This window comes from Meriones unguiculatus, chromosome 10 (genome assembly GCF_030254825.1).
Source record: "Meriones unguiculatus strain TT.TT164.6M chromosome 10, Bangor_MerUng_6.1, whole genome shotgun sequence".
NCBI classification, from domain to species: domain Eukaryota; kingdom Metazoa; phylum Chordata; class Mammalia; order Rodentia; family Muridae; genus Meriones; species Meriones unguiculatus.
Window position 1 is genome coordinate 95,826,925 of NC_083358.1, and position 12,107 is coordinate 95,839,031.

The 12,107-nt window shown below is 40.6% G+C and overlaps 1 protein-coding gene across 2 annotated transcripts in view; it reads right to left on the reverse strand.

The window, feature by feature from the left end:
- Nucleotides 1-3,830: 3,830 nt before the first annotated feature.
- Nucleotides 3,831-12,107, reverse strand: part of Vav3 (vav guanine nucleotide exchange factor 3) — a 333,283-nt gene continuing 325,006 nt past the window's right edge. The window contains exons 26-28 of one of the 2 annotated variants that reach the window (XM_060392875.1): nt 8,679-8,762; nt 6,462-6,613; nt 3,831-5,954 (exon numbers count right to left, since the gene is read on the reverse strand). In XM_060392875.1, the coding sequence (XP_060248858.1) occupies nt 5,913-5,954; nt 6,462-6,613; nt 8,679-8,762 (278 nt within the window). In that variant the 3' untranslated portion in view covers nt 3,831-5,912. The remainder of the gene's footprint in view (nt 5,955-6,461; nt 6,614-8,678; nt 8,763-12,107) is intronic. The other variant, XM_060392876.1, reaches the window with a different exon arrangement.

A 12,107-nucleotide genomic window follows, 5' to 3' on the forward strand; every position in this document is an offset into this window, starting at 1 on the left:
TTAAACTTATCAGAGCTTATAGTTTTGAATTTTCAATGCTCCCTTCCAAGGCATGCCCAGCGAATGTTTCCACTTTCCTTTCATGAATATGACAGAGCCCACTTCTTATCGATGGAGACATTTTCCTTCTTCCTACATTCTGAACCCCAAGAAGGGAATTTCCTAAGTGAGAAAGAACCAAAGGAGGGAGTCTTCCTGGGGAGACCTCCCCACCCTGACTCATCCTTGTACCTCTACAGAAACCGGTGTCAGGTGGGAGCACTATTCAGTAAATACAGATGGAAGAAGTTCTCAAGGGGCTGCTTTTTACTAAGATCTAACACATGTAACATATTATATACATAAATATATATATATATATATATTTTTTCAAAATAACCCATGTCTTTCTGCCAAATGTTCCCTTAGATTTTATGATGTTTTTGGCTTGCCTGTCCGCTGCAGACAGCCACCATGCAGGCCTCCGAGAATCCCGAGGTTGTCTTTGTGTACTCCTTCCCAGGAGAGGGAGCTGGATTTAACAACCCAGTGTGGAAGCGATCGATGTCACTTCTGAGAATAACGTAAGAATAGGAGCTGCCATCCGGTGCGCCCTCGCTCTTTTCCTCTCGGATGCTTATTTTAGAAGGAAGCTGCCGCAGTATGGGGCAGCAGGTCCACACAAGAGAACATGGGGACCTGTCCCCCACTCCCCACCCTGCCGTTCTACCTGCGCTGGGAAGTAACCGAAGCTCTGGCTAATATCTTGATTGAAGTGTCATTGGAGATCTTGAGCTGAAAAAAAATCAGCTAATCTACTCCCTGGTCCCTGACCCGCGGAAATGCCACAGTAGTAAATGGTGTCCTCAGCTGTGAAGTTTTGGGGTAATTTGTTACATAGCTGTAGATAACTAACACACCATGCTCTAGTAGAGCATTTGATTTGCACTCCACTTGTGCATAATTTTTAAGGCATTACTGATGGGAAGTTAACTCAAGATGTTTCCTCCAAAGGCCAAAAACACATTAAGAGAGAACTTTTGTTTCCTTATCTAAGTTAACAATTTGTAACACTTAGGTTTTGTGTTTATATTTAAAATAGTAGCCAAATTGCAATTAAAAAAAACTCATTTCCTTTTCGTCTGCCAGACCGTTCTCTTAACCATTTTACACATATGATCTTACCAGCTCTCTGTAGCCAGCTGCTGCTGTCATCCTATTATAACATGAGAGACACGGAGGATGGATAGTGTAACTGTTGCCAGCCTAGACAGTGGTAGAGGCAGCCAGCCCGGGTCTAAACTTAAACCCCTCACCACTCATTTGCTGGATCTTAGACGAAGAGATGGGTCAGATGAAAGAATGAGACATTCCAAAGCCTTAATAAAAAGCTTCAATGTCAGAAGATTCAGTTAACTAGAACTAGAGATTTTATTATTCAAAGATGATTAGATCAATCTTTCCTGGACTATCAGAATGATTATTTGAGATAACACACAATAAATGGCTGGTACACAAGGATTACCTTTTTCTTCTGAGAAGAGGTCACTCAGATCACTAACAAATCCATAAGAAATCTTTGATCAGACCCAGGAGTTGTGCTAGGGACTAGTCATATTCATCAACACATTCTGGCAGCAAAAGAGCCAAGAACTGTGATTCTGACAAAGTTGCACCTGATCTAGGATCCGGGCAGCTTCTACAGGGTGATTCTCCGAAGAAAAGCCAGAGGAACTGTAGAATCAACAGGGTGAGTCTCAGAAGAAAAGCCAGCAGAATCAACTAAAATAGTGGTTCTCAACCTTGTTAATGCTTCGACCCTTCAATATTGTTCTTCATGTTGTGGTGAACCGTAACCATAAAATTATGTTTGTTGCTACTCCATGACTCTAATTTTGCTATTGTTATGAATTGTAATGCAAAAATGTGTGCTTTCTAACGGTCTTAGGCAACTCCTGTGACAGGGTCAATCAGCTCCCAAAGAGTCATGACCTACAGGTTGAGAACCACTGAACTAGAAAATCAATCAAAACTATCTCAGAGGACTTTAGGGAATATTTATAAGACTTATAGTCAGGAAATCTAGTCTGAGCCTTTACTTTGCTAGGACCTTTTATCATCATGACATGGGCAGGCCAGATTCCAGCTTGGACACTGGGTTATTTTGGAGTTTGTCTTGCTCAGGACTCCTGAGATAGGATATGGGGTGACTTTGTATGCATTTTAACTTGGCGTGGGCAGTTCTTGCCATCTGGCTAAGCACCTGCAAAATTAATTGCAGTCATACTATGCTTAAAAATTCTGGAACTTTCTGACTAAGTCAGAATCTAGAGTGCTTCAAAGGAACTTCGTTTTTGTTTTTCTTTTTTTCTTTTTGTCAACCCGGCCCCCTCTCCCAAACCTCATCTAATCAATGGCGCCTAACGAGAGAGAGAGGATTCTTTGGGACCTCCATTTTGGCATTTGTTCGTTACTTAGAAGCACCACCTTCCAGAGCCTGCCAGACTAGACAGGTGTGTCACATTTTCATCAGAGTCCAAGCAATCCCACAAAAGCTAGCTTCAGTGTAACCTGAAGTGCCTCATGGATTGAGTTTAAATGAGTCTGAGCTGACTGAATACTCTGTCTTCTTAGTTAAAATCATGTGGTGCTGTTAAATGGCACTTCTGAGCTTGTTTGTGGTTTTGCATATTAATCTCCCTGAACATATATCTTTTAGCCTGCCTATCATTTGAATGCTGAAAATTAAGCCATGGGTAAGAAACAAAGCCTTCACTCTCCATTGTCCTCAGAACAAAAGCGGCAAGCTCATAATTTGGCATCTGTGTACATGTTTTGTGGCTCATGAAGCAAAAGAGAGAGCAAGATTTTTTTGAATACCTACTATGCAGCAGGGTTCATACAAATAGAAAATTTTCATATTCTGTTTCTTCTTCAGCTGTCATATAAGTTGATATTTATCATAAATGAAGAAACATGTACTCTGGAGAGTCAGTGGCACAGCTAGAACTTGAACACAGATCTAATTGAAATAGAAACTGTCTTCTTGGAACACCAGCTGATTCAGTTCTCTTCCCAGAGCGACTCACTTGGAACCTACAAACTTTCTACTTCAATCTAATAAGTAAACCTGAATTATGTTTAAGGAATTAAAAAGTTAACACAGTAACTACCCAAATGTCTACTTGATAATGACAGTGATGATGATGACCAAACTTGGCTCTGTCTGGATAAGATGGAGTTTTAGGGACTAGAAGGAGCAGACTAATTCTGAATTCTCTACACATTTTCAACCATCTAGGTCACTGCTTAGTATCAAATAGCTTTTTCTTGGCAATGACACTCTAATTTTTTTTTCTTTATAAAGTTTGGAAGGATGGGGCAGCCATTTTACTGACAATAGCCAAATGGTCCATGTCTTGTCACATGCTCACCAGCTGGAATGTTGTAACCTGATAAGGTACTTCAATTTCCTCATCTGAAATAGAGATGATTTGGGATAATGAGGTAGTTTTTATTGCACACAAAGGCGTCAGAATACCATGTAGAATACCAGCATATGGAATAGATGCTACTGGCAAATACAAAGTTTATCTTAGAAGTTCCCTGTATAAGATGACTTTGATAACAATTTTGAGCTAACCCCAACCAAAATCAGGGTTAGCACGTCTTGAAATAACGAGGTTGTGTATGTGGTACAAGACCATTCAAAGAAAAGAACCTTCAACCCCCAAGAAATCAGAGACTATTTTCACAGACTGCAAAAGACCTCGGGGTCCATCCTTAACATCACACAAGTGCACATACATACATACACACAAAAATAAATAAATAAAAAGAGAGACATCCTCTTAATGCAAGTAGTAACTATTTTATTGACATATTTACAAATATTACAAAGTAAACCACCATTCTAACTCACCATATTACACGGGGGCTACAAACAGGCACGACAAAGTCCATGGAAAACACTTACGTCTGTCTTTGGTATTAGAAATCTACACAGATCGTGACATTTAAAATCTTCAATACAAAGTATTAAATGTAGACAAAGTTCTCATTGGTAATGTCATGAAATGAGGCTCTTTATGTCCCCTGCTATGAAACTCTGAGGCCAATGAAATGCAACAGGAAGACCACATACCACTTGTGAGGCAGGGAGTCTATTGACCGAAATGAACAATACATGCTACAATACTGTACACAGGAGTGTTTCAATCTGTGGGAAGCTGTACTCTCCATAGCAACCCTTGCTGACAGTAACAGACAAAACATCCCCAAGACACAGATAAGACCTTACAGGTAGGAATCCATCCCAAGAGCAGAGCTTGCCAGCACAAGCTGACTGTACAGACATTTTATAAAATACATTTTCATGACCACATACACATATACAAAAGCTCAATGGTTCTGAAACACAATCACAGTTTACATAATTCTGAGGTAAAGGTCTCGAGTCTATTTAAAGGAGAAGTCCTCGCCCCCATGCATTGGGTCTCCTTGAGGGAGATGTGTCCACCAAACAAATTCTGGCACTCCTGTGAGCTGAGAGAGAACAAGCTGTCACAGCCCCCTCATGTCAGAGGTGACCAAAAATTTCTAGGTCATTTCTAAGATAAAAATACTTTTTTTTCTTTTGCCCAAGCATGAATATTTTTCTGAATCTTGTCATAGCACAGCTACTGCTATGAAAGAAAGAGTCCACCATGGAAGAGGCAAGTTAGTATCTTAACTTGACTGCCTCAAGTAGGAACTCCATACATCCCAGGAGGAAGATACTTAGACTCCTCACAGAGCACAGTGGAGGCTTGGTGAAAGAAACACACTGCAGAATGGATCTCCCGACTGAATAAGACATAGCTAAACGGCTTCAGAAGGAAAAATAGAGGAGCCTAGAGAACACAGAAGTCCCAGAAAGGTATTGAGGGCTAAGTGTGCTTGTCTTCCCAAATCCTCGAAAAAGCTCTTTTGTGCTACTATTAAAAAAAAAAGTGGAAATCAGCAAATATCCCCTGGGTCTTTCGAGGGGTAAGGAAAAATTTGTGTTAATAGCTATGACAGCTATATAATGACGTCCTATGCGTTACAGCCCTTCATCTGTCTCTGCAAACACCTCTACCTCTCTGGGATTCCTGGCAACTAAGCATGGTCTGCCTGGCCATAATTCTCTTGTCAAGCGTGACATTTCCAAAACACCCTATGAAATCATGAAAGTTGTGAGGCTTTAATACAAAGACACTTCCTTTCATGTGCTTTTCTTTTTCTTCTTTATAAAGAAGTGTGGAAATATAATCAGGACATCAAATGAATAATTAAAACCCTCTCTGTAATTTATCACTTATGATGCAAACCTGAGCATGAGCCTCTTTTATTTTATCATGAGTAACATCTGGGGATAAAAGTGTTTGCCAGGCAATGAGTCACCTGTTGAACAATTTAAGACGAGAAATGCTAGATCTTTCCAGCAAGCTGGATCTGTCCCAGATGGCAGAACTCTACTTTTTCTTCATGCTGGGAAAAAGCAAAATTAAACTTCTGTTTCTTTGTATCATCAAAAACTGTGAGAACAAAGTATATATGATGGAACATTTCCTAATGGCTGGCATCCATGGTGTCTGACCCAACGAAGTAAGAGAAAGATGATCCGATGTGTTTGCAGGGCTCTTTGGGGAAGAAAAGTGGTTGGTTTTTCCTGGTTCCTGTCAATGACAGACTGGCAGGCTGTTTCTTGCACTGCTCTAGGCAAGCCATTAATCTGTCAGTACCAGCATCTTTAGAAATCCCAGCATTAAGACTTAGGAGGAGAAAAAGGAGAATGTTCAACAGCCAGAAATGCTGCTTTTAAAACACTTCAGTTAACTCATAATGCGGTGCAGGCTTCTGTCGCTCTCTTCTTTGCAATTTCGGTGCAGGGTGAAAGACTGGGTTGTGTTTTACTCATCCTCTTCCACATATGTGGATGGAAACCAGCCCACCTAGGAGAGAAAAGCAACGGACATTTTAACCCCTCTGCTGTTTCAAAGGGTTCTATAGGCAGAGCAGTCCTCATGTTCTTAACACTCTAAGCTGGGGCTTTCTGCCCTCTGTAGGCAAGGAAGGTTGGCTTAACAGCTGGGATAGGCCATATAGAGACAGTGATAGCAACTATGGAATGAAATAAGCTTAAACAGGTTTCTCTGTAGAACAGAGGCACTCTACCCCATTCTTTCCGAGTGGGATCAGGAGCTTTGGGAAATGCGTGGTGCTTACATAAACTGCATGCCCTGGAACTTAACCACTGAAAAAAACCTGAAATGCTCTTCAACTTTTCCCATGCGCCAGTCCCTATTGTATTGACCCAACCCACTTCAAACAGCAACACATGCTCCCAGCCCCTAGCACCCAGACCACTGGGGGGGACAGGTCTACAGCACTACGGCTGCCAGTGACTGTCCAGTCCTCTCCTTCGTGAAGAGCAGACACGCGTATATGGAAAAGCTCACCCTGCCATTTACTTCTCCTCTCCACCAGCCGTTTGCACTCATCTTTGTGTAAATCTTCACCATGTCCCCTTTCAACAGGGAGAGCTCCCGCATGTCTCTTGCGCAGAAGTCATACCGAGCGATGGCAATGCCCAGTACTTTGGGACTTAGCACTGTAAAGAAACAATGCGGAGTCTGAGTCGGTGTGCCGTTGGTTGCAGCCAGCCATCAGAAGAGACCGCTGCCAGTGGTGCTATCAAATGCAGAGCCGTGACTTGGTTACAGATCTGTGATAATGACAGCGTGAGTTTGAAAGCAGCACAGTTGCTGTTTCAACCCAATCAGGTGTGATCAAGTTCATTCCTGACAGTAAAACAACCACTGTTATGCTTTCGACATTCTTCATACAAGCTTTTGTAAAACCAAAGCCAAACTAGCTAGCAACTTAAATGAGTATGTCAGTGAACGAGACAAGCTTCACCTAAACTGACAACTGAGGGCGCTGTACCCTGTGTCTCGCTGGAACCTCTGGGGTGAAGCTCTGTGATTTTCACCTGGTAACTTCTTTGGCCAAACTCAGAGCAAGTGAATTCTTGGCTCTGATTAAAGTCTGTCAAACCAACGTCATCCCTTCTGAGTAAGGGGCACTCCCCCCAACCCAGCCAAGCTTTTTGTTAGTTTAAACCGTCTTTGGATGAACTCAGTTATTGTTTCACATAAAATTTTATATATGTGAAGATGTGAAAGGGTTTTCATTGAAAGAATGCACAAACCTCTTCTTTTCAATAGAAACACTGACATCCAATCAGTGTTTATTGCAATGTCTAACCAAAATCCAGGCACAAAGGTATCATATCTTTTTGTTCCATTTTCTTTGTCTAAATATCCCTGGTGGCAGGAGAGGAGCCATCCCTGTCTGAAAGGGAAACTCCATTCAGGCTGCACATGTTTGTTGATCTCTAGCGCTTCGTTACAGGCTTGGTGGTAACTTTCACCTGTTGCTCTGTGGGGTCATAAAGCGTTTTCAATTATATGTTGCAGTGATTCTGAGAATCGCTCACCCGAGACTAGTGGGACTTTATAAATCTTAAATGGCAAAGAAGTTAAGTGTAAAAGAAAGCAACACACGGAAGCGCCATCCATCTGTATTATAACAGTTCCCAGTGCTCAGGTAGCTCATAACGACCCATGCTACCCTGGAAAGGTCCATCCACTTGGCAACAGGGGCCTCAGGCCTATCATTCATGGTGTTACAGTGACAGCCCCTTTTAAAGTCTCCAGGTGTCCATCATAAGATAAATGAACGGCAATAGTGTAGATTTCAGAACCGTAAAGGGAGGAAAAATAGGTCATTTTATTTTACCATTCAGGACACAAACCACTTTAATGGTTTCCTTACTGAAAATGGTCCCATTGCCAAGGCACTGTTCTTAAAGTCAGGGCACATAAAAACACCCCTGTGATGGAGAAGCCCAATTGTAGACCTAACGGTGCGACCTTGCACAGGCCTCTCTCAAGCTCTCTAGGCCACATTTTTCTCATCCATAAAATGAAAGGTTTATACTAGCTGGCTTCCAAGGTCTATTTCAGAATTCTATGTTCTATTGGGACTTACAGGTTAATTCTTAAAAAAAAAAAAAAAACAAAAAAAAAACAAAAAACACAAGAAGATGTACTTTATCTAGCCTCGGTGCCACATAGTCATTTAACTCTCCAGGTAATGGCGGAAATTCAGATCAAAATGCCTGGGCACCAGCTGAAGAGCTGGAGAATTGGTGGACACGGGGCATCATTTCAAGAAGAGCATACTGAATCATATTCTTCTCTTTGGAGGGAAGTTGAGATTTGGGGGTTCTTTTTATTTGCCTCATGGAAATGCACAAACACTGATTTTTCTCGACTATGACTCCTAGTCCTCAGAGAAGATGAATGATTTTTCAGAGCAGTTCATCTCTCTTTCCCATTCCCTCACTCATCTCCAACCTCTCCACACTGACACATGATAAAATATAAAATGTCATGTTGAAATTTATGGCATTAACACACACACAGAGACATGGAATGTCATGGCAAACAATGACTTTATGGCAGGGAAAAGTGAATTGCATGGTGGTAATGGAATGCTAGGGATTGAGTTTGAGGAGGTGTATTTACATGGGAAGCCATATGCAGAAGCCAAAATGTTGTATTTTCACACAAAAGTAAGTTATAGAGACATATAAAAGCAGTAAGCAGTACCTGACCAGAAAGGAGTGGAAGAAGGGGGGACAAAGCTGTAGTCTGGAGGAGTTACAAAAGAAAAGCCACAGAACAGAGGAGGGGCTTAGAGAGGGAAAGAAAAAGAAGCAAAAGAGCATGTAAGAGTTGGCACAAAAATCTCTCAATACAATGACTTTGTTGTTTGTAATCACAAGAAAAATGTCACATCCAACTTGGAATATCAAGCTGTGCTTTTACCCACTGTTCTCTTGTCACCACTTCTAAATGAGAAACATGCCAGACTTTTACAATTTGACTGACTCTAGCTCTGCAATTCAGAGCTGTCTATCATTTTACAGGCAAATAGCAAACTCACTCCATGTTCCCACCCAAGCCCCATCCATCCAAGGATGGCCTGATTCCCATTTTCTCACAATAACAGGAAGGAAAATTTATTAGTATAATTTATTAGTATAAATATGTTCCTAATCAAAAACAATATGAATATGTAACAGCTTACAAAAACAGTACAGGTAAGAGGTTATAGAAAGAACTGTGCCAATGAAACATAATGAAACCATGGAAAATCCAAGACATTTGTTAAGTTAAATTCAGACAATTTGTTAAGACTCTCCCTTATTCCTAATCAAACATGCATATCTCAGCTTATTTTTAATAGGGAAAATACAATTAGAAATGAAAATAACCCTGGATGTTCTCTTAAAAGCTCAAGTTGTAGAGAGGTACAGCAAAGATACTGGTACTTATCCACTCATTTTTTTTTTCACTCTATAGCTTTAATAATAAGAGTTGATTGTATTCATTATCAAATGGTCCTGAACTGTTATTACCACTGCTCAATAAATTAAGTATATCAATTATTTAACACATTTAACGATTTAACTAAAAGAAAGACATTAGTGCTCTCTTTTGCATCTGTGAAAGTCTGGATTCACATGACTTTTGGCCCTTATTCTTAATCTCAGCTGTAAAGTTCCCTTCAATAAGCATCAGGGTTCACATATCTCTAACATTTAACCTGTTGATTCTGTGGTGCCATTAACAACGGACAAGGAAGACGTGGGTTATAAACTTTATCCCAGTATTTGTTCTCTCTTTCATTCATCTGTAGAAAGTTGATTCCAACCATGTTCAGCCAGCGAGAAGAGTTCATTTCTTCAACTTCCTTAAATTTTGGTAAACTATACAGTGAGGTCCTGACCAAAGCTATTAAAGCAAAACTATCATGAAGGAACTTCTGGGGTCTTTCCTTTTAGCCCTTTATTCTACCTTGTTTCCTGGCATGCAAAAGCTGCCATTTGGTGCATTAAAAAGGGAAAATATTACCTCGAGGAAGACAGAATGATCTTGAAGGAACCTGAATTACTAAGATTTCACAGAGCACAGGTACCCCATCCTTTGATCTAGCTTTGAGCTATTCCTATGTTTTTATACCATGGACAAATGGAGCAACTTTTCTGATTAATCCAATAGTTTTGGGTTTTCTATAACTTGTACCTAGACCTAACCTAAAACACTAAAACACGGTCATCAAAGATGTAATAAGAATGGGCTGAGCAAACTTGGATGGGCCTGTATGTTTTCCCATATATCTCTTCTTAGGTAGTTGTCCGATGCCACACTGCTATCTGAAAGTGGGTTCTCTGGCATCTTAACAGCAGCAGCGACCTGCTAAGTAATTATCAGACTCCAGCCAAGCAAACTGACTGAGGGAATTGTGAGGAGGTCAGCTGTTTGTGAAATCATTGACTGTGGTGCCTTCACACACAGGGGGACGTATGTCTGACTCTTTTCTGTCATGAATAGGGTCACATATCTGTTGTTGCTGTTGTCGTTTTATTCCATCTGCTCACTCAGTTTAAAAAAAAAAAACAGTTACATGCCATCACAGCTAATTTTATAATATGACAAGTCCATTTACTACTGTGCAATAGATATGACAAATTCCACTCTCTCCTTCCTGTGTGTGTGTGTGTGTGTAAGGTGAGGAGGGATGAGGTATGGGTGTGCATGAACACAGAAGACAGGGTTTTGTCTTGTCCTATCACTCTCTACCTTGCTTCCTGAGACAGGGACTCTCACTGAACCTGGGGCAAAGGTACCAGTCAGGCAGCACATCCCATCAGTCCTGCTGTCTTCTGTCCCCAACAGTATGTGGTATGTAGGCTTACATGTGACCAGGTGCACATCGTAGATTTTTAGTAGGTGCTGAGAATCTGAACTCAGGTCCTCATGCTTACATAGCAAGTGCTTTTACCCACCGGGCAGTCTCCCAGCTCCATGTTTTCACTTTCTTGATGTCATGATGTAGCCACTGCCAGACTGAAGAGAGGATGACGTTTCTAACAAAGTAATTAGCCACGACTAACCTCACGCATGGCAAAACGTTTGGTGTCAAGATTCCTAGATTCCTACCTCATGTTTTCGAGAACGTAAATTAGAAGTCATGTTTTACACGCTGCACTGACAGGTAATAGGATTTTTGTCCTTGGACTGTTTTCTATTTGACACTTCTCTGGTCTAATTATATTCATAAAAAATAAAAGACTGTGTTTCTAAAAAAAAAAAAGTCTAATGAAGGTAATGTAAGCTAAGAATCTGAAATATCACAGGAGATAACTTATCTCTAAGGGAAGAAATGAGAAATCAATGAATACCATTAGGTGTCATTTAAATAACTTCAACTTCAACGGTAGGTAGATAAATTAGACATATAACCAGACTACAATGAAAGAAGAGAAAATGACTGAATTTAGGTAACGCTTTACTAAGGAATGTTGAGTCTATGTCAACAGCACTGTGGGGGTTACCCCTTTCTCTTATCTAACCTTAAGTACCTTAAAATTATTTTCATTCCAATCAAACAGCTAGAATTCAAAATTTCTTAACTTTGTTCTAAAGTGGTATAATTCTAAGGCACTGGAGAGGTGGCACAGTATAGCTAAGAGCTCTTGCTGCCCTTGTGGAAAACCCAAGTTTGGTTCCTGGCAGACATGTTGAGTGGCTCAAAACTGCTTATCGTTCCAGCTTCTAGGGGACCTGACACTGTCTTCTGGTCTCCATAGGTGCCAGCAACCACACATAAAAACCAACAGACAAATATATACATGATAAAAGTAAAATAAATATTTAAATGAAATAAAATGATATGTCCCAGCTAAATGAACCCAGTCCTATTTCAGATAACTGGGTTCAGCCCATCTGCTGGCCTTGTCACACTCATTCACTGCCCTGATTAACAAAACAAGTTCTCGCATAGACTTTGGCTCTCTTAGTTCGAGCCTTGACTTCAAATGTTTTCAATATCATTTCTATCAAGAACAGCATCATCTCAGATTTCACTTGTTGGGAACTAAACTTACCATCTTCCTCCTTGTAATTCTGCTGGCTAGTTTTATGCCAAATTGACACAGCTGGTTAGAGTCCTTTTAGAAAAAGGAACCCTAT